Source organism: Danio rerio, chromosome 10 (genome assembly GCF_052040795.2).
Source record: "Danio rerio strain M-AB ecotype USA chromosome 10, GRCz13ab, whole genome shotgun sequence".
NCBI classification, from domain to species: domain Eukaryota; kingdom Metazoa; phylum Chordata; class Actinopteri; order Cypriniformes; family Danionidae; genus Danio; species Danio rerio.
The window spans coordinates 40,422,147-40,444,752 of NC_141030.1; the positions used below are offsets into that span (position 1 = coordinate 40,422,147).

General features: G+C 33.2%; 3 protein-coding genes across 11 annotated transcripts in view; 1 reads left to right on the forward strand and 2 right to left on the reverse strand.

Moving 5' to 3' along the window:
- Positions 1-7,923, reverse strand: LOC100536547 (serine/threonine-protein kinase pim-3). Of its 2 annotated transcripts, XR_015501424.1 has the most exons (8): positions 7,473-7,923; positions 4,722-5,387; positions 2,944-3,086; positions 2,283-2,661; positions 1,788-1,964; positions 1,601-1,689; positions 792-923; positions 1-642 (listed from the first exon to the last, which is right to left on the reverse strand). XR_015501424.1 is itself a non-coding variant. In XM_087271212.1 (6 exons), the coding sequence occupies exons 1-6, from the start codon at positions 7,609-7,611 to the stop codon at positions 1,583-1,585; spliced, it is 1,611 nt and encodes a 536-aa protein (XP_087127338.1). In that variant the 5' UTR covers positions 7,612-7,923. The 2 variants fall into 2 exon arrangements, 1 of the variants encoding a protein (XP_087127338.1); XM_087271212.1 differs by lacking the exons at positions 1-642; positions 792-923 and having other exon boundaries at positions 1,583-1,689.
- A 2-nt stretch (positions 7,924-7,925) lies between these two features.
- Positions 7,926-22,606, forward strand: part of si:ch211-176g13.8 — a 55,577-nt gene continuing 40,896 nt past the window's right edge. For 6 of the 7 annotated variants that reach the window (XR_015501404.1, XR_015501409.1, XR_015501420.1 and 3 more), the window contains exons 1-3: positions 7,926-8,129; positions 9,824-9,888; positions 14,444-14,676. The gene's annotated coding sequence lies outside the window, so the exon portion shown is untranslated. The remainder of the gene's footprint in view (positions 8,130-9,823; positions 9,889-14,443; positions 14,677-22,606) is intronic. The other variant, XM_087271202.1, reaches the window with a different exon arrangement.
- plekhb1 (pleckstrin homology domain containing B1) lies at positions 12,671-20,269 on the reverse strand. 2 transcript variants are annotated; one of them, NM_001386324.1, is given in 6 exon segments: positions 12,671-14,649; positions 16,953-17,031; positions 17,138-17,177; positions 17,278-17,380; positions 17,457-17,609; positions 20,123-20,269. In NM_001386324.1, coding segments are annotated over 6 exon segments (552 nt in total). In that variant the 5' UTR covers positions 20,163-20,269; the 3' UTR covers positions 12,671-14,512.

A 22,606-nucleotide genomic window follows, 5' to 3' on the forward strand; every position in this document is an offset into this window, starting at 1 on the left:
GAATTTCTAATTGGTCAATAACATGGCCAGTTATGAAAATATATTTTAATATAGGCTGTTTTATTTGTTATTTGATGTTTTTTATTTTTAGTTTTGTTGCCATTTTTTTTTAATTATTATTATTTTTTACTTTTTTATTATTATTTTATTATTTTTTTTCTTTTCAGTTTTGTGGCCATATTGGCTGGTGAGTGATAATGTTCATTGGAAACCCTGTATATATATCAGTTGATCCCAGTAATCATTGGTCAGGAGTCTCTCTCCTCTGGCTCAAATGACATTTTTTAGAGAGGGACACCCAAAATATGGACCTGACCTGGGAACGACTGAGATATACATTTTTTTTATTTATTATTTTATAATACATTGTATTTTAGCATGTGGAATTAAAGCAAAAGCTGATAGTAAAGTGTGGGAATGGGTATGTACACCTTATGAAGGTCTAAACTGTTACGTGCTTAATTTTTTTTTTATAACATGAAATTGAATTAGAGCCAGAGTAAATGTTAAAAAAAGAGCTATGACACTGCACTGCTTTCTCTGGATGATGTAATGTTTAGGTAAAGGACTATGGTAGTGTGGTGACTGGCTAGATCTACTCATTAAAAAAAGGACATCTCTCCTCATTTCCTTGTTCTCCATCTGAAACAAAAACAGTGATCAGGTTTACAGCTTAAATGCATTAACTGGGTGGTCCAGAGTGTATTTTTAAGGCTTGGTGTTTATAAGATGCAAAGCAATGTGTGCTCATGCTTCATTCACATAAAATCACGTTATTTTCCCATACTTACAGGTTGTGGCTCACAATCCTCAGCTTCTTCTATTATGGTTGGAGCTGCTGGAGTTTTTAACCGAATCCAGCACTGAACAGGGAGATTCTGGAAGCTGTCCTTTGTCAAATGCTAGATCTTTTTTATAATTTTCTGGAACATAATTAAAATTTAGTTGTTAAAAAAAGGAAATAAAAAAAGGATTTAAGAACACAAGATTGTCGTCTAACACTAGCTGGGTTTCCATCAGCCTGTGTTAATGCACCTTTAAAATTTTAAATGGGAAACAAGTTTCAATAAAAATCCCTTAATTCATGTTTAAGTTTTTATGATCTTTTGAGGTCATTTTGGACTCGTGTGAAAAAGGGTTAATGATGCAAACACATTTGTCAAATGAACTTTGATGAAGCGAACATTTCTCAATTATACTTCCCTTGTTTACTGCTGGTTATGAGGTTACCAATAAGCAGTTTAGGAACTATGTTCAACAACATTTGGCCAATGAGAGATGTGGATTTTGGTTCTTTTCAACTGGTTCGGACCAAAGCTAGCAGTGTGGTATGAAAACGACCCAAAGACGGCAGAAAATGCAACAATGCATCATTTATTATTTGGTATTATTTAAGTATTATTTAATTTTTAAGACCCCGCAGAAACCTTGAATACCACAGTTCAGCTGCTCGACCAACTTGATGAAAATCATTTGCACTTAATTTGCATTTATAATTACAAAATATAAATATTTAGTGAACTTAGAAAAGATGTGCTTCACATCAGGATGGAAACTCAGCTCATGACAGATTAATTTGATTTCAAAATCCTTTCATTACCTTAAACCAGTCATGGACACGCAGTGCTTGCAACGTGGGCCGCAAGGGGAAGTTAATCTCCAGACAACTTCGGATAAAATCACTGCATTCTGTGTAGAAAAAAAGAGAAAGAGATACATGTAAACATTGCCTTAAATGTAAATTAATTGTCCTACACAACTATCTTCAGTTGAAGTGAAGATCTCACCTTTTGACCTTCCAAATTGCAGTACATATCTTGTTTTCAACTTGAGGAGGTCATCGCTTTTTGGAAATTTTTTGAACATTAGGAGATACTGGAGAATTCCTAGTGACCACACTGTCGCTGGCTCCCCGAAGTAATAACCAGCCGTGTTAAACTCAGGAGGGCAGTAATGCATTGTGCCTGAAAGAATGTAAAAATGTAAAAAACAGCATAGATCAATGGTGTTCAAACCCGTTCCTGAAGGATCTGCGTCCTGCAGAGTTTAGCTCCAGCCCCATTTAAACACACCAGAACAAGCTAATCAAGCTCTTACTAAGTATTCTAGACATCTTCTGTCAGGTGTGTTGAAGCAAGTTGGAGCTAAACTCTGTAGGCCACCGGCCCTCTAGGACTGAGATTTGACACCCCTGGTGTAGATAAACAACAGTCAATATTTCAAGAGTCTCATGTGAAGGACCCATCACAAGAGCTCGTTAGAGTTATGAGGGATTTACATACCTAAGTAGTGACTGTAATAGTCATCAGTAAGCAGGTCACCGCACCCGAAGTCAATCAGTTTAACTTCAAAGGTCTTCGGGTTCATCAACAAGTTGTCAGGCTTGATATCGCGGTGGAGCACTCCACGTGTGTTGCATGTGTCAGCCGCAACTGTTGTGTGGTACATGATTTTCTGCAACACGTGCTCTGGAATTCTGCCTTTGTGGCCTCTTAAAAAATCCCCCACGCTCACACAGGGTATGGGCCGCTCTAGGACCATAATGTAGCGATCAGCCTCCACCTTCCAGTCCAGGAGCTGAACGAGTTCATTCACTTTGGGGCCTTTATTGGCAAGAAAGTGCAGAGCAATCTCCGATGGAAGTGGCTCATCAAAATCATCCTAGAAGAAAGACAGTTGTTCTGATCATTTGATGGAAAAGACATTTCCTGGTAAAACTGTTAGTGAAATCTATTATATAAAACAGTGGGCAGATTATAGAGAGCAAAACAAAGACATTTTCTCAAGGGGAATAACTGACACTTAGTATGTTACTAGAATATTTGCAAACATTTTATGGTATTTTTGTGGTTTAGAAGAGTTAAAAACTTACATGCAGCACCTTTAATATGACATGTTTAGAATAGAAACAGTTAATCAGAGCAAAGAGCACAGACTACTTACAACATGGATGACTGGCTTCACTTTGAAATCAGCAATTTTTACTGCAACCTGAAGGCCATCTTGTAAACGGGTCCCTGCGAAAACCGTTCCAAAGCCTCCTTTGCCCAGCTCAGCGCCAATTTCATAGCGCTGCGAGTTGATCTCTGTAAAAAAACATGGAAGAGAAGTTAATAAAATTTGTGAATTAGTGACATCATCTCAAACTACCTGCTCCATATATATATATATATATATATATATATATATATATATATATATATATATATATATATATATATATATATATATATATATATATTTTTTTTTTTTATGATCTTTATATATTTATACAACAGTTCTGTCTGGTTCTTGAATCTGATTGGCTGATAGCCGTGTATATTTTGGCAGTAACATCACACATATGCCTCTTCACCATTTACCTCTGTGTATTACTCTGCCCACATACTGCCAGCAACAAGCAGAGAGACGCTACAGTGAAAAATATTACTCCTGTAAGACAACATAATGTACTTTTGAGGCTTTTTTAATCGAGAATGTAGTTGTTTTGATTGCAACTATGCAGTTTATTTGTAAGAATAGTGCCTATTTTAAAGTATTTAAATTTCCGAGAGAGCTCGTCGGCGGCTATTAGCCTGCCATTATGTAGTAGACCAAAGACGGTTGACGATTTCTATCCACAAGATGGCGACAGATCAGCATAATAAGCCCTTACGTTTAGAAGATTATAACTGTCTGATTTCTAACTACAGCAGATCAAATCTTTCAAACTGGTAAGCACACCTGCCAACACTTCCGTTTTTCATGGGAGTATCCCGTATTTCAGACCAATCTCACGCAACCATCCCGTCTTTTATTTCTTCCGAAAACTCCTGTGATTTCCCCCACCCCCCTCTTTGGTACAGTCTATAAACACCCCCAGGTTGGCAACTTTGGTACAGTACCCAATCGCAGCGGCCACCCAAAACCCGCTGCATCCTATCCCAGTTCTCAACAGTATTATTCAGAGACCTCACCCCTAAACACCCCCGGTCTCCCGGATTTTCACTGACATGTTGGCCGGTATGCTGGTAAGTGATATTTTAAGTCGAACTCTCTCTTTTGTATGTTGTAGTGCTGTATTTATACCGTTTTGCTCGCATATTAGGAATGTAGGTTGTGTTGGCAGAAAGAAAGAAGCAAAGTCCGCATGTGTTTAGCGTTTTTCCTTATCGCAAACACAACAGCAGTCTGGTAGTGATTGAGTTGCATTTTTCGGGGTTAATTATTGTGATATCCTGATTGCAATAGAAAAATACTGTAAACTGCAACAATGTAAGAAGATATATCTGTAGATGGATGGCATTTCATGTCACATTCAGCCTTATCTTAAAGTGTGAGCAAAATCAGCTGTGTTGTCATCTCTTTAGACATTACGCTATAGAGAATCATTCAAACACCAGCTCTAAAGTGAGGTTGTGAATTAGTAACGGCTTCTGCTGTTTTGATGTCAGCTGCAGATGTGAATGGAGGAAGAAAGTAGTTCCTAATAAAAAGTGGTTTTTAGATTCTCAGTGTTTGATTTTCTTTTTTTATATACACGATTGTGCCGTCAAACTGTTGTATAAATGCAATATCACACTCGTAGCAGAGCGATATGGCTGTATATCAGCACTGGTGGGAGGCAACGCACGCCTCCCATCAGTGCTGATATACAGCCATATCGCACTGCTACTCATGTGATATATCCATCTTAGTTATCAGCTATCCCTGAACAAAATGTGTATTAATGTGCAATGTACCAATGATTTCCTTCAGCTCTTCTGGTTGAAGTGGAACAGAATCATCTCGAAAGCCAGGCTCAGCAGAGACCACATTTGAAGGGTCATCATGACTACAGCCGGACTCAGCTGGCAGAAAATCTGAAGAGGAGTCATCACTACTGCTGGACTCAGCGTAGAAAACGTTTGGAAGAACATTATCAATGATAAAGGAGCTGGCTGAGTCCTCACTGTGAGCATCGGCAGGCTCTACCAGTGATTGTCCGTCACCGTGAACACTGTCAGGCTCTACCAGTGATTGTCCGTCACCGTGAACACTGTCAGGCTCTACCAGTGATTGTTCTCCACCGTGAACACTGTCAGGCTCCACCAGTGATTGTTCTCCACCGTGAACACTGTCAGGCTCTACCAGTGTTTGTCCTTCACCGTGAACACTGTCAGGCTCTACCAGTGATTGTCCGTCACCGTGAACACTGACAGGCTCCACCAGTGATTGTCCTTCACCGTGAACACTGTCAGGCTCTACCAGTGATTGTCCGTCACCGTGAACACTGACAGGCTCCACCAGTGATTGTCCTTCACTCTGACCATCGACAGGTTCCTCCAGTGACAGTTCCTCAGCCTGAACATTGATCTGTTCCTCCAGATGTAAAGATGATTCTTTACACCCGTCACCAATTTCTCGACCTAAAGGAAGGAAAAACATGAAACAAAAGGTTTTAGTTGTACTTAAATAATATTTATCCAGTGTTTATAATTGATATGAACAAATGTTGTCAATTATGAAGTGACTTTTAAGGTCATTTCTTTCTACTTTTAGTTGTTGGTTAGTGTGTGCACATGCAGGGATGTTTTTGCTGTGACAAGCATAGTGATTTTAATTGAGTTACTGAATGTATAATCAGGTCATCCAAATATGTATTGTTGAGTTCATGGTTAGATACTGGATATTAGATGTCTATATATTGAGATCTTCCTTTAGGTAGGCCTATTATGCCATTAAATTAAAAATGTCACATGATGAAATTACTGTTCATAATCAAATTCTATTAATGTTTTGTTTTGTATAAGGGTAATTCTTCAACTACGGGCACTTATGTAATTTGATCATATATCCAAAAATATATATAATTTTGTTAAAATTCCTCTTTCTTTGTCGAACTTACAATGAAACCTACTTTAAAAAAATGTACTACCTTTCTAGTATATATTTTTCTTATTATTCAACCTCCTTTGGTGACAAATTCACTGTTTTCACCTTGTCGCACAAACTTCAACAATGAAAATAACATTTTAAAATATTATTTATCTGGTATCTATTATATCTTAATTAAGCACTAGTGAAATAATTTAAATATTTTAGAGTTATTAATGTGAGACTATTATTTATATTATTTTTATACAAAATATAGCTGTCGCACAGTATCAGTGTCATTTCCACCACAACACTGTAATGTCGCTTTAAAAAGTTTGTGTGAAAGATTGAGGTTCTTTCTATGAAAATGAATAGTGTCATCTGAGAACATGTTCAAGATGAACAAGGGGTTTCGCTTTCTTGCTTGGTATCATATCGAAGACTGTAAGGGGCTGTATGTGCTCATATGTTCATTTATTTATTTATTTTATATTATTACAAACATTACAGTAGGCTATTTCGCACTGTCATTGACCTGCAGTTATAATCAACTTATGTTCATAGAAAAGTTAGTTATAAACATTTAAACAGAAGTATTTCTGTGTATAAAGTGTCTGTTTTGTGAGAAGTAATTCTCATTTGATATGTGAGCGACCTGTACAGCTTTACTGTAGACATTTTCTCAAGCGAAAATTACGTCGGCTGAAACTTTGTCACCACGCCAACCAAAATGGTACCCTTGGTAGTGGAAACACAAGCCTGATAAAGGTGACCCGTACTGACCCAAACGAACCATTTGAGTGTTTTTGTGGTACTTTTATATATTATCACAAGTAAGGAACCTTGCTGTATATGCAGGATGAGAGAGAGAGCTCTCAAGAGTTCTCTTAAACATCTTCATTTGTGTTCAGAAAATGATACGTCTCAGGGGTTTGGAGCGACGTGAGGGTGAGTAATTAATTACAGACTTTGCATTTTTGGGTGAACTAACCCTCCATCTTGAAAATGAAGAAATGTATTATGTATTTACAGATTATGAATGCATAGCTGAAAAACTTTATGCAAAGCACAAATACTTTACTTAGTTTTTGTCTTGTTTCTAGTCCAAATATCAAAACAATAAATCAAGAAGCATTTTTTTGACAAGTAAAAACATTGTCTTGTTTTCAGAAACATGTCAAAATTAACTGAGTTTTCATTAAAACAAGCTAAATAATCTGCCAGAGGGGAAGTACAATGTATTTCAAAGCATTATTTAGCTTACTCCATTGGCAGATTATTTTGCTTGTTTTAAGGGAAAAATAACTTGATTTGAACTCCTTATTTCTTAAGCACAAGACAATATTTTAACTTTTCTAGAAAAACGATTCTTGATTTAAGAATGTTGAGTTATTTGGACTAGAAACAAGACAAAAGCAATTGTTTTATATTATTGTTGGCACCATATTAGACATGTTTGTGTGACGTATGGTAGACACCACATGTGTGTAAAGCAGCAGTTTTCATTAGGCCTGTATTATTATTCACTTCGGTTTTTGTAAATAATTTTTACAGCAAGGGAAAAAAGCGTAGAGCCCTACACAGACTCTAGTATACAAAATGAGCTACATGTTCTTATAACACACAACATTATTTACCATCACCGTTGGTCACTGGGGGCACCGCGACCAATCCTTCTTCTTGATGGTCCAATCTTTCATCTTGACCTGGGTCGGTGGTGTTGGTGTTTATTTCTCCCAGGAAGAGAGCAAGAACTCCGAGTACGGTAAATAACATGTTAGTTTGATTTCCGTACACTTAAATATGAGAAATGTTAACTACACCTACAATAAACACTGAAATTTACTGTAGGTAAAGCTCGTCTATCAGAGTAAGCCTTGATAAACCGTATGCAATCAATTGACACTATAAGAAAAGCAAATTATTCAAAGCAAACTTCGACAACTCACTAGATACTTGTCAAGTTAGAGCAATGGCGAAATTTGGATTTTAAGAGATGACGTGCCTGCCAAGAATTCGAACGCGCGTTCTAAGAATTCCAACGTTCTACAGCCAGCTGATACGTGATTGGTCAGTTTTGCGCTGTGGGCGAAGCTTCTCGTAGTTGAAAAATTCACTAGCTAGCGGTTGTTTATTTCTGTCACGGTTGTTTTTGGAGCAAAATAAAACTGATTTGTCAGGAAATCTTTGTTTGACTCGTGAATATTTCCTGCTGGACAAATCATTACTGGTCGTTTGGTGAACCAGAGATTCGTTTTTTTTTTAAATCAGGGTCGATTTAAATACATTTACAGGTAAGATTTGTCTTAGCATTTATTTTGCACTCAAATGTTATTGGCGGATGGCGATACGCGCTTGTACACATTAAACACGAGATATTATTGTGCATATCCATTAAAATCAGCAGATATGCCTTATCATTTACACTGCAAATGCCGAAGTAATGTGATGCTGTGATTAATAAAATGGCGGCATGTCTAACGTTAACTGATTCCTGTTTGGCTTTAAAATTACTTGTTCATTAGATTTTGTTCTGTTTTTGACAACAAAGAGAAGGAATATATATATGTTTAATGTTAATTAATGTTCAAAATTGAATATAGACACTCTTATTTTTCACATCTATTTGTAAAAGAATGACTAAAACTGTATTTTTTTACAGTATTATAAAAATAACTAATTATAAATGGTTTGAATTATTAATTTTTTTTCATTAAACAACAGCAAATATACAATTTAAACATGACATCCAAAAAATACAAATGTAACTAATAACATAAAATAAACTCAAAAATAAATTACATAAATAAAGACAATTCAAGACAGAGATCTTTACAATGTTATTATTTTAACCCATCCAATTGACATCAATTTTACTAGTCGATTAACTTCAGCTCCTTTGCCACTATAATTGTATTTTTACATTTTTAGCTATTAATATATTTGAGCGATTCTATATGCAAATGAAAATCTATAATAGCAACCTTTAAACAAGGTTTAGAGTTATTTAATCTGCATTTTTGAATATGAAATTTACCAAACAAAAGCAAAAGATTCATTATAAATTCCACGGATAAATTGTTTGAAGCAAAATAAAAACATTACATATTTGAAGGTCAAATTACAACTAAAACCTGATTTTTTGGATATACAATGATAGATCTAACGAAAATTTCTTTGAATGTTCATATTCATAAAAAAGATTAAATAATGACTTTTGGTGATGTAAACAGAATGAACAGTTTCCATCAGTCTGCATAAATTTAGTTAACGTGTAATTGCTAAATTGAATGTTGTGTAAAATTTTTAAATGTAGTTACCTCGATTTATTAGCTATACAGAAACGAAAAGGAATCGACCAAGCTTTTTTTCCACACAATATCTTCAAAATAAACATTCCAAAAGAATTTTCCTTTAGGTTCTGTTTTTAAAAAATATTAATCTAATAACTTTGTACATTTTATACTACAAAAGTCTACCCCATTTAAGTAAAGTGCAGGATCATTTCTATTACTACTATATGAATACATATGGCTTCTCATTATCTTAGTAAACCAGAGGGTATGTTTTTTGTTACAGAGTTATATTCTTTAAATTTAATAGGGAAAGTAAATTTACTGATCGGTCCAAAATATCAGATAATAAAAAAATACCTTTATCTGTCGAACTTTGCAGGTAGAGAGATTTCCGGTTAACAGTAATATAAGAATTGTTCCACAAAATTGCTTTATGGGGCGAGAGTTTGAATTATGTAAACATTATATCTGTATGGTTTGGGTCAGTGTCCTGGATTCAGTCAGTGTCCTGGATCATCATGTGGGATTTTGAGAAATGGCACCTAAAGTATTGAAAAAAGTATGGAATGAGAATTCAAAAAGGTCAAAAAGGCACTTATCTAGTAAGAGTAGGACCACTAGTGTTTATCTGCACATGTCTGAGTGTCTGTAGATCATTATAATAATATTAAACATTTCTTGGTTTTTAATAGGATTCAGAGGATAGATACACGGAGAATGTGATGCGACTGAGAGAAGAAACCTCCAAGCACCACAAGTATGTAGAGAGCAGATTATTGCATGTTTGTTGAGAATTGTTTCTGAATATTCATGACAGGGATCATGATGTGGATTAAATACATTTATTTATTTTGTTTAAATATGTTCTTAGATGGTCACATAAAAATGGGTTCACAAACTTATAGTGTCCAGCATAAATGAGTATAGTGTGCCCCCTTCCGTATTGCAATAAGGTTCCTAACTTTTATTAAACAGTCAACATTTAAAGCAGGTAAAGAGTATGCTCATAACATTTTTAGCATAATAAAATCATATATTTAATTTCAGTATAGTTCTTTTGTCTGTTGTGCCTTTAGTTTGTAAATCATATTTTGGCGTATTTCAGTCTTTAACCCACCGCAAAGTGTGCATGCACGGCCGAGATTACAATCTGAATGCGCATATGCAGCTGAGATTGTCAGAGATTGCATCGCGTCTGCATTCTGACTCTGTTGGGCCTGAGTAAGAGAGAGATTAACAGACTGCAATCACTCAAAGACTAAAATAATTATGAAAAAACAAATTCACTTTATAGATTAATTTACACAGAAAACAGTCATTGTAAATTAAAAAAATATGTGTCAATGCACCTGTTTTTATTGTACTTTTGATCTAATAAACACAACCTTATGGTGAGCAGAAAATGCTTTTTCCCCAGAAACATCAAGCAGAATATGAAAGTTTCCAAACATTTAACCAGTAGTGTAAAATAAACCATTATCTTATTTATATCTTTAAGGACAGGAATTTATTCAAGGACAGGAATGCATGGAGTTAATCTCTCCTGGCTTTATAGCAACAGGTGACACATTACAAATATATATATATATATATATATATATATATATATATATATATATATATATATATATATATATTTTATATATATATATATATATATTAATGGTTTATTCTCTGACTTCTGGAATTTATAATGCAGAGAGATAATATACACTCACTGGCCACTTTATTAGGTACACCTTACCAGTACCGAGGACCCCCTTTTGCTTTCAGAATTGTTGTAATCCACCATGGCAGAGATTCAACAAGGTACTGGAAATATTCCTCAGAAATTTTGGTCTACAATGACATGATTGCCTCGCGCAGTTGCTGCAGATTTGTCGGCTGCACATCCATGATGAGAATCTCCAGTTCCACCACATCACATCCCAAAGGTGCTCTATTGGATTGAGCTCTGGTGACTGTGGAGGCCATTTGAGTACAGTGAACTCATTGTCATGTTCAAGCAACCAGTCGGAGATTATTCGTGCTTTATGACATGGTGTGTTATCTTACTGGAAGTAGCCATCAGAAAACGGATACACTGTGGTCATAAAGGGATGCACGTGGTCAGCAACAATACTCTGGTAGACTGTGGCATTGACAGGATTCTCAATTGGTACTAATGGGCCCAAAGTGTGCCAAGAAAATATCCCTCACCCCATAGCACCACTAGTCGGAGAGACTGCTGTATGAGGATTGGGCCACCTGTGGTCTGAGGCGGGGGAGAGGCCGACGGCATCACCCGCAGCTTGTTAAGAAGAGTAGGGACGGAGATGACAGTCTATTAAAATCTCCAGTAACACACAAAAAGTAGCTAGATTTGTCACTAGTAGCTTTTAAAAAATAATTGTTGCTAGGGGGGTCTGAAAAGTCGACACTGCAAAAGAACCGAACAGAACACGATTCACAGAGTTCACTTATCTGATTCTGAATCGACATGATTGACGAAGAGAGGACGCTTGAGGGATTGTAAGGTAACTCTGCTCGGCTTTAGAACTTCAAATTGTGCCGTATGAAATACTTTGATTTGAACTTGTTCGTGTTTGTGTTACAGTTTGAACGGGAGAGGATTGTTTTAAAATATTAACGTATCTTTCGAATAAATCGACGTTTCTTTCACCATTGCCATCTCACCGATTAGAAACGCCTATCCCATCATGACAAAACCCAATGTATTTTAAACAATGGATGCTGATTTAAACTTTTTTTTTTCTGGTCGTGCACATGAAGAACTAGTTTGAACCAGCAGCCATAACCACTGTATGTTAGTTCAAAACTAATCAACAGGACAGTAACTTAGGTTTATACATAGCCTCATATACATATCATATACAGTCTATGGTTTATATTGCACTTAGTTAATAACTAAATAATAATGAGGTCTGTTTTTATCATGTTTATAGTTTTCAATACACTTTTTATTTTTAATTTATTTTTGTTTTAGACTATGCTATTTTTGGGTTCATTTAATTATTTTTAACGTCAACCGTCTGTGGTGGTTATATCGTTGCGTAATAGTGTAGTGGTAACAAAATGAGAGGTTTTAGGATGACTTTAATATAATATTATAATCTTAAGAACTATTTTGTTGGGGTATATAGGCTCTTTAAAGTGATAGTCCCCCCCACCCCCCAAAAATAAAATAAAAAGACAAACAACAAATAATCATTTAATCGCTGTTAACTAGTTGCTAGGGTAGCCAGATTTTTTTTGTCTTGTTTAACATTAAACATAAAAAAATATATATATTTTGAGGAAATCTGGAAAGATATCTTCTTTTGTGTTCAACTGAAAACAAAAACAAAAAAAAAACCTTAAAGTGGTTTGGATCAAGTGAAGAATGAGTAAAAGATTTTCATTTTTGGGTGAACTATCCTTAACATTACAGTACTGAGTACTTTATCCCCAATCTGAAATGTCTGAAACAGAAAAGCATCAACTAAACATTTTGTTTGCGTATGTGCAGGTACTTTACAAACAGAAAACAACAGGGCATCTTTAATGTTTCTGTATAGCAGCAGCTTTTTTATTTCTCACAAAAAAATATAGAATTTATATTTGGAAATATCAGATCCAAATACTGCTCTGGCCATTTCAGTTCATTTCAGATGCATTTCACAAACCTTGATTTGCTTGATGAAAATACATTTAGCTTTTGGCAGCAGCTAAAAATAAATCACAGCATCATCACGAGGGTTTAAGAGCAATCAACGGTCTGACTTGTGCTTACAAACCTCATGGTGCACAACATAATAAATTAGGGTAATCAGATATAGTTTGATAAATAAATGTGCTATAAAGATATAAAGAAAGGAAAATTTTTATCATCCAAAAAAAAAAAAAAAAATCTGAAGCAAACACTATATACTGTATAGACATTATAAACATTATAAACAAAGCATACCGAAGCCCTTTTCAGACACAGAAATAAAAAAAGAAAGAAATTTTCACATTTCTTTTCCGCCCAGTTCTGGTATCAGTTTTGAATGTATATCCATATATATATAAATATACATACACACACACACATACCTAAGTGTATGTATATGTGTGTGTGTGTGTTTGTATATATATATGTAAAGAAAGAGAGATTTAATTATTTTTTATATGACAATTACCTCTTAACCTCTTATTTTCTACACAATTTTAAGTTTTTAACACAATATATTTTATTTTGAGAAACATTTAAAATATTTTGGCGCAGTAAACATGTTGGTAATTTTTGCTGTCTTCATTTGTTTCAATAACACTAATTTCTGTACCATTTAAAATAGCATATTTGGATATCTTTTCTTCTGGAGATACTGTTGTCCTAAGAAACCAAAAAAATATATACTGTATATATAAATAAAAAATCTTACATACAGTTGAAGTCAGAATTATTCAGTCAGTCTTATTTCTTTTATTTCGGCTAGAATAAAAGCAGTTTTACATTTTTTAAAAAACATTTTGGGGACAAAATTATTAACTCCTTTAAACAAATTGTTTTCCGATAGTCTACAGAACAAACCATCATTATACAATAACTTCCCTAATTACCCTAACCTGCCTAGTTAATCTAATTAACCTAGTTAAGCCTTTAAATGTCACTTTAAGCTGTATAGAAGTGTCTTAAAATCTAGTAATATCTAGTCAAATATTATTTACTGTCATCGTGGTAAAGATAAAATAAATCAGTTATTAGAAATAAGTTATTAAAACTATTATGTTTAGGAATGTGTTGAAAAAGTCTGCTCACCGTTAAACAGAAATTGGGTAAAAAATTAAACAGGGGGGCTAATAATTCAGGGGGCTAATAATTCTGACTTTTAACTGTATATCTTAGGAACGGTATAGCACAAATTTTGGCGTTTTTAAAACCTTAACTTTTCCAAACCACGGTATACCTTGAAACCGGTTTTTGTTCCATGCCTAATTAAGTATTGCACGAAAAATATGTTGAATTGTCAGACAGAAATTCAGAATTTTGAGAAAATGGGAAATGTGTGGAAAAGGTCAAAATTTCCCTTTTTTCTGTGACAGAAACTGTCTCTCACAGTATACAGAATCATAAGAGCAAGAAAATACAATCATTGTTATGTGCAGGTATTTTCTACACATGCTACAGAAAGATCTTTTGATGTTTCGCCAAGTATCTCAACTGTGTCAATAAATCCAAGCAGCTAAAATTGGACTGTGTAAACAATGAAATAAAGCAGCAATAAAAACACACTCCGATATTTCGTTTAAAACAGCTTCGGCTATACTCATATATACATATTTATATGCAGGAAAAGGACCATTTGCTATCGCTGAGCTTTCCGGATGTCTGTTCTCGGATCCTGCGGTTTGACGTCTCCTCAGCAGAACCAGAAGGGCATCCACAGAAGTGAACGCATCGCGGCACCAGCGGCCATTCCTGCCAGGAGACCCAGCGCAATCTGCTCTCCAAAGCCGTCCTCATAAGAGTCTCTGTGCACCCACACATGCTGAGTCCCTGCAGAGACAAACATTCATTTTTGAGGTACAGTACGTCTTCAGTGGATTAAGACTTTACTTGGAATTTGTCAGTAATTGTCTGAAATAATTACAAATAATAATCAGTTTGTGTTAAATTTTCATGTTAAAAGGCTAAAAAATGTTTAATGAAATGTATTTAAGGCAGTGTTTCCCAACCCTGTTCCTGAAGGCACACCAACAAGACACATTTTCAACCTCTTCCTAATCAAACACACCTGAATCAACTTATCAGAAGATTAGAGGAGACTCCAAAACCTGTAGTTAATAGGTCAGATAAGGGGAGACATCCAAAATATGTACTGTTGGTGTGCCTCCAGGAACAGGGTGTGTAAACACTGAATAAACTGATAAAATTTGAACAGGAAGTTGAACAAAGTATTAAGAAAGAAAAGAATAAATAAAAGTTAAAAGAACGAAATGTTTAAGATTTCTATAAGCTAATTTTGTGTGATTTTGAGAATGTGAAAATGTACACAAAAGAAGGTGATGTACGATTTACTCTAAATTTACATGTAGATTCACAAATAAATAAAAAAAAAACATCAAATAACAAAACTAAATATTACATTATTAAGCGGAAAGACTTGTAAAAGGTGAAATGTAAGCTGTATTACAAATTAGTATTTTAACAGTGTACTTTAAAAATCAAATAACATTTTACTAATATTAAAAACAATAAATTACAAACATCTAAAATTATTAAGAAATATTTAAGGCAATTTCTAATTGAGAATTTATATTTTTTTTGTGAATGTGACAAAGTTTCAGACCATACAAAAAGATATATATACAGTGGGGAAAATAAGTATTGAACATGTCATGCTTTTTCCTGGTGATAATATTTCTAAAAGAGCTGTTGACATGAAATTGAACCACATTCAGGTAAAAAAACAAACAAGCAATACAAACATAAAAATAAAACAAAACAAGAAAAACCCGTTATGTGTAATAAGAATAAAATGACACAATGAGAAAGTGCTGAATTACTGAAATGTATTTAATACTTTATATAAAAGTCTTATTTGGTGATGGCAGCTTAAAGACACTTCTCAAAGGCGTAAGTAAAAATATTGATTGTTCTGTGCGTCTCGTCCGTTAAATCTGAGCTTTATTTTTTATTTTTCTATTGGATTCAAGTCAGGTGATTGGTTGGGCCATTCTACAGCTTGATTTTCTTTCTCTGACAGCATTTGAGAGTTTCCTTGACTGTGTTTGGGATCATTGTCTTGCTGAAATATCCAGCTTGGTTTCATCTTCATCCTCCTGTTAATGTAGATGTTGGACTGAAGCAGCTGATATTCATTTACGCTGATGAAGGGCAGAGGGTTGCTGAAGAACTATTGAGAGATTTCAGCTGCTGTCTGGGCGTTCACTGCCTTTCTACACCAGCCTTTCTTCATGTGTTCAATACTTTTTGTTAACATGTTGTTTTATCTCTCTACTTTGTTGACCTGAAAGAAGGTTATCCGGGTTACAAATGAGGGAGCACGCAGGGACGGGGTTTTCATGGTGAATGATTATTTAAGATGTCTCGTATGTATGTGAGGAGGGAATAAACGAAATAAAGTGTGCTTACTAAATAAACGCTGTGTTTATCAAACTATTAACTTTTTCCCTGCATCATTTCATTTTATCATGCATAACTTCATTTATTAACTAATCAGATATGTTTTCTGTACATGTATGTATTTCTTTGGTGGTTAGCAACATCTGGTGAAAGTCTCAAGTCAACAGCACCTTTAGAAATGTGTTTTCTGAGAAAAAAAAATGCGGGTTACACACTTTTTTCCCCCACTGTGTACAGTTGAAGTCACAATTCTTCGACCTCATGTAAAACTTTTTTTCTTTTTTCAAGTATTTATCAAATGATGTTTAACAGAAGAGAAAGTCTTATTTTTATTTTATTTCATTGTTATATAATGACTTTAACCTAGATAAGCCTTCAAATGTCACTTTAAAGTGAATACTAGTATTTAAAAAAAAATAACTAGTCAAATAATATGTACTGACATCATGGCAAAGATAAAAGAAATCAGTTATTAGAAATTATTAAAACTACTTTTTATAATAGTGTAATTAACTTTGTTATTAAAACTATTATGTTTAGAAATGTGTTGAAATCTTTTTTATTTCTATTGGTGGAAAAATTGACGGGGGCTAATAATTCAGGAGGGCTAATAATTCTGACTTTATCACTATAATACATGTGTAAAAACTCTATTTCTGTGTTTACTTAAGAATGCGTGATGTTTTATAATTAATTACCTCCACAGCCTGTACCTGGCATGATGTAAACTGCATTATGGCTGTCAATTGGAACAGTCTGGTAAGTATCATCATAGGGATTATATGTGAAAACCTGCAATGGTGCAAAGAAATAAAAATATGAGTGAGTGAAAATGTTAAATCGATGACAAATATAGAAAAAATATCCTGCACAAATACAAAAAAAAAAAAACACTCACAGGATTTCTCTTTGCCTCCATGAGTGTGAGTTTCCAGGCCCTAAAATGTGAGCAAACATAAAGCATACAAAAAAGTGGGCGGGGCTTCTTGAATTGTGGAAGGGAAGGGGTTAATCAAACATGTCAAAGCTCAGACTTACAGTGCCTCGTCTTCACTGTTGGCACACAGGCTCAGCATAGTGCCGTCTCTCAGATAAACTACCAGCAGATTTTCCCTTGGGTGACTCTCGGGTGGACCTACACCTGTCCATAAACACACTGCTTAGTAAAACAATGTTAAATTCAAGCGTTTATTAGCATAAATACGTTCGAACCTTACCTGCACACTCCAGTCCAGACCTCACATTCACACAGCTGCTCTTCAGATTCACTTTGGTCTCGTAGTCTCTTCTGGATTCACTTTTGTAAAAAACGAAACTTCCATCGATCCACAGGTCACACCAGTTTAGTTTCCAGCGTTTGAGGACAGAAGCTGTTTAACAAAAACCTAAAGTGATTAATTATGTCTCATTTACAGACCAGCTGATCTAAGGAGCAAACATAACTGTTTTACGTATTTCCAGAAAAGTGGCTAATTCATATATATATATATATATATATATATATATATATATATATATATATATATATATATATATATATATATATATATATATGTATGATTTTATGCATACGAAAACATGATTTTTTTAAAGGATCTCTAAACCAATAATCATTCAGTGTAAAAAAATGTAGGGTTTCACACAATTCATTCATTCATTCATTTTCTTTTTGGCTTAGTCCCTTTATTAATCAGGGGTCAACACAGAGGAATGAACCGCCAACTTATCCAGCATAAATTTTTATGCAGCGGATGCCCTTCCAGGCGCAACCCATCACTGGGAAACACCTATACACTCTTGTGTTCACACACATAAACTAGGGCCAATTTAGCGTACCCTCAAAAAATCTGCTGTAAATTTACTCAAGCCAATTCAGAATATAGTGACTTTTTTCTTCAGCAGAACATTAAAGAAGATTTTTTTTTTTTTTTAGATAAAACTGTGGTTCTTGATAATAAATAAATCAACCTTTACAGGCACTTTAAAGAGAAGCAAACATATATAAGCAAAACTAAAGTTAAACCCGTGGCTCCTGATACCATCAAGGTGTTTGTTATGAAGTGAAAAGATAAGTCTGAATAAGAAATTGAACATTATTTTCAACATTATTACATTTGTAAGTGAATTCTGTTTGTCCCCTGATTTTGTCGAGGTTATAATGTTTCCATAGAACATTCCTTGCCTATTTTTATACACAAGAAAAAAAAGGGGATTTAAACGTTATATTTTGCAATGCTGAGTTTTGTTTTTTTAGAGTTTGGATGAAAATTCAGAATTAAGAACTTTGTTCTTGGAATTTGTTTTGAGTTATTTTAATACTACATTTGCTAACAAAATGGGACAGTTCACCCAAAAATTTCAATTCCGTCATTACTTACTCATCTTCCACTTTTTCCAAATCCATTTCAGTTTCTTTCTCTTTTGAATACAAAGGAAGATACTATGGAAAATGTTGGAAGCTTCCATATGTTTCTTCCATATATTTTATGGATGTCAATGGCTACCAGTTACCAACATTCTTTCAAATATCTACTTTTCGGTTCAACAGAAAAAAGCTACTCATATAAATCCGAAACTACTGAGTGGATATGTATTAAATAATTTTCCATTTTTGGGTGAGCTATCCATTTAACTTATTGATAATATAGTTAAAATATAAAAATAGTTTTATACCACATGTAAATACATTTAGAGTGCACTCCATTGACTGTAAACACATTGATTCTTAATTCTCAGAATTACGAACATTCTAAAGTACATTTTCATGACATTATTTTTTGGTGGGAATCATTTTACATTTTTAAATTACATTTTGATATTCTCCCTTGGTCAGTTGCGTGTGTTTTATTATAGCGAGCACACAACAACAAACTGGACATTCAGCTAGCAGCTAATGTGCACTGTAACACTGACCGTAAGAGGATTATTGCTAACAGTGTCAGGCCTGAAGTTTCATAACAGACCTTCTGGAAAGGTACTCCTCGTCCTTTTTTAAATTAATGTATTTAAGTGTGTGTGTGTATATATAGGATTTTTCCAATTTAGACCATTTAAATTTCACAGAATTTGCAGCCAGACACTTCTAAAACAGCATTTGTGCTTTTGACCATCTATATTTTAATATAAATATAAACATTAGGATTGCTTCTTCCTTAATTTGTGTCCCTAAAAATGAAACTCCCATGGTCACACTTTATTTTAAGGTACAATTCTCGCTATTATCAAACCATTAAAGATGGCTTTTAGCTTAGTGAACTCCTCATTTGCTGCTTATTTATAGTTATAATGCTATCGGTTGGGTTTGGATTGGATTAGAGATATGATCATGCAGAATATGTACTTTATTGGGTGGTCTAACCCAACTAGGACGCGATCCTACATTAACATCTATGTTGGTCCTGAAACATAATAATCTTTGCCCCTAAACCCAACCCTAACTGTAAATTATTCCCAAAATTAGAGGGTAATAATATTTACAAATCCTCATAGATGCACGTAACTCTAACTATTAGCCTAAGCTTAACATAAACTGTAAATGTATCCCTAAATTCTGATTGACTGATTGAAATGTTGTTCCAGGATCAACATTGATGTTTATCCAGCAACATGTTCTACTTATAAACAGGCAATTTTTGTTGCCAGTAATACTGTGTAATTTATAACTTCACTTTAAATGAACAATTAAAACTGTGCTGTTTATTAATTATTAATTTACAGTGCGCTTGTAAATTTGACAGTATTACTGGCAACCGAAATTGCCAGTAATACTGTAAATTTTACAGCATTTTCTGCTGTATACTTAAAGTGTTTCCATTCCTCTGCTATCCTTAATAAGATTACGAAACTCTTCACATAAGCATTAATAAACAAATCTTCCACTTACACTGTCTCCAGAGCCAGCCGGATTTGAGCAGAGCCATCATGAGCCCTGGCCAGTCAGACACCACAACAAAAAAAAAGCAATATTCCCAGTGTTGTGCTGCAGGTCTGATAAGTGTTTTGTTTGTAACTCGGCGATGACTGTTAGTCGTCTCAGCCTTCACTCAGCTTTTGTAGAGCTGGAATAGTTTGATGACTCTTCCTTTAATCCCTTAAACAGGCCAAAGTGACCAGTAATCTCAGATTAAAGCACAGTCTGAGTTTCTACTAGTTGTCTGTGGAATATTCGCTCCCCTTTTGTGTGTTTAACTTCATGCTTGTGTGTATTTTTGTGCATTAAGTCTACTTGTTCACATTGAATGATGAGTATGCATGCTCGCACTTAATCTTAATCTCCATATACAGACTGACCTAACCATAATAAATCGACTTTTTGCTATTATTTAATGCCATCGTAAACTAATTCTATTGGATGGCCTAACAAAAGAGAGTCTAAGTCATTCTGTTGATTTAAAAAAAGTTTGTTGGTATATAATCAGGGTCACATGCTAATCTTTAATCTCCCCTTTGGCTAAATTTAGCACATGTTAAATAACTGGAGTAGTTATATCAAGCTAGCTATTTTTAAACCATTGAAGTAACCGACCTATAAACACATTTATCACTGAAACGTGTCATGCTTAGTCATCACTGCATGACGGCACTAGTTTTATAACCCAGGAATTGCCCTTAATCTTAAGCGCTATAGATCATGTTAATTTGACTGGTTTTCACAGTCAAAGGGCCTGAGTGTGTTAACTTTTGTTTGTAATATATTAAGCATCATTATTATGGTGTATTAAGTGTCATAGTTTTAGAAATGTGTGTTTTTGCTAAGCCTGATTATTAAAAGTATATTTAAATCATCATATATAATGTTTACTTATTATTTTAAAATGATATTTTTTTATTATTATTATTGTTATTTTTTATTATTAATAAAAGTAATTCTAATATAATAATGTAATTATTATTATTATTATTATTATTGCTATTGTTAAAAAAGAATAATGACTTATTATTATTATTATTATTATTATTATTATTATTATTATTATTATTATTATTGCTATTGTTAAAAAAGAATAATGACTTATTATTATTATTATTATTATTATTATTAACAATAGCAATAATAATAATAATAATAATTAATGATAACATTTAGCCCCATAGTATATTTAGAAATGTACTTGTTGCAATGCATGGTAATTTTAATGTATTTTATCTATATTAATATCAACTACTGTTATTAATATTGATCATTTATAATCAACGTTGGTAAAATCAATACACATAGAATGCTAATTTCATATAATGTTATTTGTGATACTGAAATATAGCAGCAGCAACAGCTATAATAATAATAAAAAATAATAATAACACATTTAGTTCAATTGTACACTTATAAATGTATTTATTGCAATCCATGGCCATTCATAAATGTATTTGTAATTATTTATAATCCTACTGCTACTAATAATAATAATAACTATTAATGTTACTATAACCAATACATAAATAAAATATTATTTTGCATAATATTATTTATTATCCGTAAATACAGCAGAAGCAACAGATATAAAAATGGTAATAATAATAATAATAATAACAATAACAATAATAATAATAATAATTATTATTATTATTAATATTAATAATAATAAAATCATTATTATTAATTAATTACGTATTTTATTTATATTTGTATTTATTTAATGCATGGTCATTTACTGTTATTTAAATGATAATAAATCATGTTTATTAAGTATTTTGCTAGTAATAATTGTTAGTTAAAAGTATTTATTATTAATTTATTTTCCAGTATTATTATTATTATTATTATTATTATTAGTAGTAGTATATTTTCTATTATTATTATTTGTATTAATAATATACATATAAAGTAAAATACCACAGGAATAATGATTATTTACTATTTTTATTATTAATGATAATTTATTATTAATAATATTTGATTCATATTAATAATAGTTTCATAATTTAATTTAAATGTTTATTTATATTTATTTATTTATTTAATCCATTGTCATTTACTGTTTTTTTAAAATATTATAAATAATGTTTATTAAGTATTTTTGCTAGTAATAATTGTTAGTTAAAGTATTTATTATTATATTTTCTATTGTTATTATATTATTATTATTATTATTATTATTATTATTATTATTATTATTATTATTATTATTATGCATGTCAATTGAAATACTATCGGAATAATAATGAATATGTATGTTTAACTTTTGACGAGCTCCCCATATCTTTACTTACTCACACCACTAGATGGCCTCATCTCACAACAACACATGCCACAGGCCTGTTTTCTCGGTCATTCCATCTCATTAGGATGAAGATGGTATCAATAAACACAGTGACAATATAGATAGAATGTGTTTATCATCATCACTGCATTATGTAAAGAATAAGT